At 32.3% G+C, this 2,824-nt stretch overlaps 1 protein-coding gene across 1 annotated transcript; it reads left to right on the forward strand.

Moving 5' to 3' along the window:
* Positions 1 to 975: 975 nt before the first annotated feature.
* Positions 976 to 2,104, forward strand: LOC108743805 (maltase 1-like). Its single transcript, XM_018479402.2, has 2 exons — positions 976 to 1,759; positions 1,896 to 2,104. The coding sequence occupies exons 1-2, from the start codon at positions 1,256 to 1,258 to the stop codon at positions 2,055 to 2,057; spliced, it is 666 nt and encodes a 221-aa protein (XP_018334904.1). The 5' UTR covers positions 976 to 1,255; the 3' UTR covers positions 2,058 to 2,104.
* Positions 2,105 to 2,824: the final 720 nt, after the last annotated feature.

Raw genomic sequence — 2,824 nt, forward strand, 5'->3', positions numbered from 1 at the left:
ATTCCAAAAAAAAACCATATGGTCATGTCAAGTAGATAGTAAAAAAGACCCTCAAGATTGTAACTGGACTGTAAGCTATACGTCAAAGGTCAGGTCATGGGTCGACACGTAAAGTTGGGGTCCATACCAACATCCCCTTTTAAATTAAAAAAGGAAATCAGGTGTTGATCTCCTTTTGTATTAAATGCTTCATAATACATGATACGGTTGATATCAAACTGCAGGTGTTTAATATGTGGAAGGTAGAAATAAATAAATTATAATCAGAATTTCCTACTGAATTTTCAAGTACACATTTTAAAACGAGGAGAGACTATAAAAAGACACCCTTAACATAAAAACAGGATCATAAGGGTCAGATCATGGGTCAAACAGAGAAGCTGCGGTCTACAGTTACCTAATACGAAACCCTTGTAGCTCGAAACTAGATCAAGTGTTCATCCCCTTTTTTATATCAGCATTGTGTTGCTAAATAGTACCTTCCTACAGACAGGTTTATTGGGGATTTCTCACTCAATTACAGTGATAAACAAAAGTACATATGCTTCGTTAACAAGAAATTTCTAAATAATGAGTAATGGGAGCATGAGATTAGAATGGTAAACGTTTCAATTTTAATATTTATCGCATATTAATGACTATTTAATTATAAATAATAAGAAAAGAAATACTAAAAATATAATTTTGTATTCTTTGAAGCTTTTTTGAATTAAGTACATACCAATAAAGCTATTTATGTTTACGTACGTTTCTTCTGGCGTGAACTTAAAATTTTATTGTAATTGTTATTGAAATAGTTACATGATTTACGTTTTTCAGAAGTAGAAACTCAGACATTAAAAACAATGAGTTTCATTTGAATAGTCATTTTAAGAATTACAATCAAACTTTATAAATAAACATCTAACTGGAAAGTGACATCATAATGTTATTGATGATTTCATTCATGATAGCAATAAACGTATCCAAGATTCTTTCAGTTATGTCGTGCGTGGAAAACATGTAATTTTGTCTATTTTATTGTGCTAGTTAATAAAACTTCCGTTAAAATATTGAAATCCAAATGGACTTTACGCCATTGTGCTTACATTATCTATGTAATAATAGCTCATTGTGGGTAAATGCATCATCAGGTTCAGAGTATAATGTTGTGTTATCGTTGGGCAGCGATCAATAAATATCCGATTATCTCAATAAAACTAACATTAATCAATCTCACCGTTACCAATTCCGCATTTATTTATTTGATGTCATTATGAAGATACCTATTTGCTTCGGAGAGATAATTTTGTTCGTAATTAGTTTTTTACTGGGATCATCTAATTCTCAAAGTAGTGAAATAAACTGGGATTGGTGGAGAACAGCGGTCATCTACCAGATTTACCCAAAATCTTTTAATGACGCCAACAATGACGGCTATGGAGACTTGAGAGGGATTATAAGCAAACTTCCCCATCTTGCAGATGCGGGCGTTAATGCAGCATGGATTTCACCTATATACGCTTCACCTCAGGTGGATGATGGATACGATATCAGTAATTTTGTCGACGTTTGGGAAACATTCGGAACTTTGGAAGATTTTGATGAACTGGTTACTGCTTCGCACGAATTAGATATAAAAATTATAATGGATCTCGTACCTAATCACTCAAGCGATCAGCATGATTGGTTCAAATTATCTGAGAATAGAACAACAGGTTATGAAGATTATTACGTGTGGAGGGATGGAGAAAGTTCTACTACACCCCCAAACAATTGGGTGAGTTGAAATATTAATGTTTACAGAACTCAAAACACAATTATTTTGTTATTTATTTAAAAAAGCGTAAATAGATAACTGGTGGTTGTGGATAACGATGCTGCCAATATTATTTTTTTTCCTTTTTCTTACGTAGATAAGTGTCTTTAAATATTCAGCATGGAAGTACAGCGAAATTAGGCGCCAATGGTATTTACATCAATTTACAGAACAACAACCCGATTTGAACTACAGAAATCCTAAAGTATTGGAAGAAATGACGGTAAGTTCGAATAAAAACAAAAACAAAATTACGTAATGAAATTTCAAATAAATGCATGTGTGCACTTATCGAGATCATTTAAAAATTCCATTTGATAGCAATTATTATCTCTGTTTACCAGGGGCGTACGTAGAATTTTCGTTCGGGGGCGGGGGGGATAATTTTTAATTTAATTATGTTTAGTTTTGTATATAAACTGGAGTAATTTTTTCTTCATAAAATGTGTGTACATATTGTGTATAAAATTGTTACGACACATTAGCGTGTCTGTTTTCAATTAGATAAACCGTTTTTTTTGTTATGCAGTCTGGTCAAAATACCTCTCCACTATTTCCAATCGTCCAAACAGGCATTATTGCTAGGTTCAAACCCTTACTATAAACCATTTTTCTTACAAAATTACTATTCTTTGCTGTCACTACCCTCTACATATTTCTAAAAATAAATTTTTAGACTTATAGTAACTTTCTCATCTGTAAATAGATCCTTCACTACCACTTGTTTCTATTATGGTGTTATCACTTCTTGCCTAGGATATTCTTTTAATATCGGGGATGGACGGGTTAACCCAATAACCCCCTCCCCCCATTAGGTACTGCAAATAATTACAATAATTGCTGAATTTCCATTTTTTCCTTTTCCAATACATAATAATACTTCTTTATGTTTGCTCCTATTTTAACTTTGTATATCATGAATTGAAACTATTTTATAAAAGTACGCAGATGTGTAAGAAGGTGATACTTTTATCGTTATGTACAGGTAAGATATACAGGAAGATTCAATTTTACTTGTTTCATATT

This window comes from Agrilus planipennis, unplaced genomic scaffold (genome assembly GCF_000699045.2).
Source record: "Agrilus planipennis isolate EAB-ADULT unplaced genomic scaffold, Apla_2.0 scaffold1577, whole genome shotgun sequence".
Lineage (NCBI taxonomy): Eukaryota > Metazoa > Arthropoda > Insecta > Coleoptera > Buprestidae > Agrilus > Agrilus planipennis.

Coding starts and splice junctions, on each gene's coding strand:
- LOC108743805 (XM_018479402.2), top strand. CDS start 1,256: ATGAAGATACCTATTTGCTTCGGAGAGATAATTTTGTTCGTAATTAGT. Junction 1,760..1,895: donor CTACACCCCCAAACAATTGG/GTGAGTTGAAAT, acceptor TTTCTTACGTAG/ATAAGTGTCTTTAAATATTC.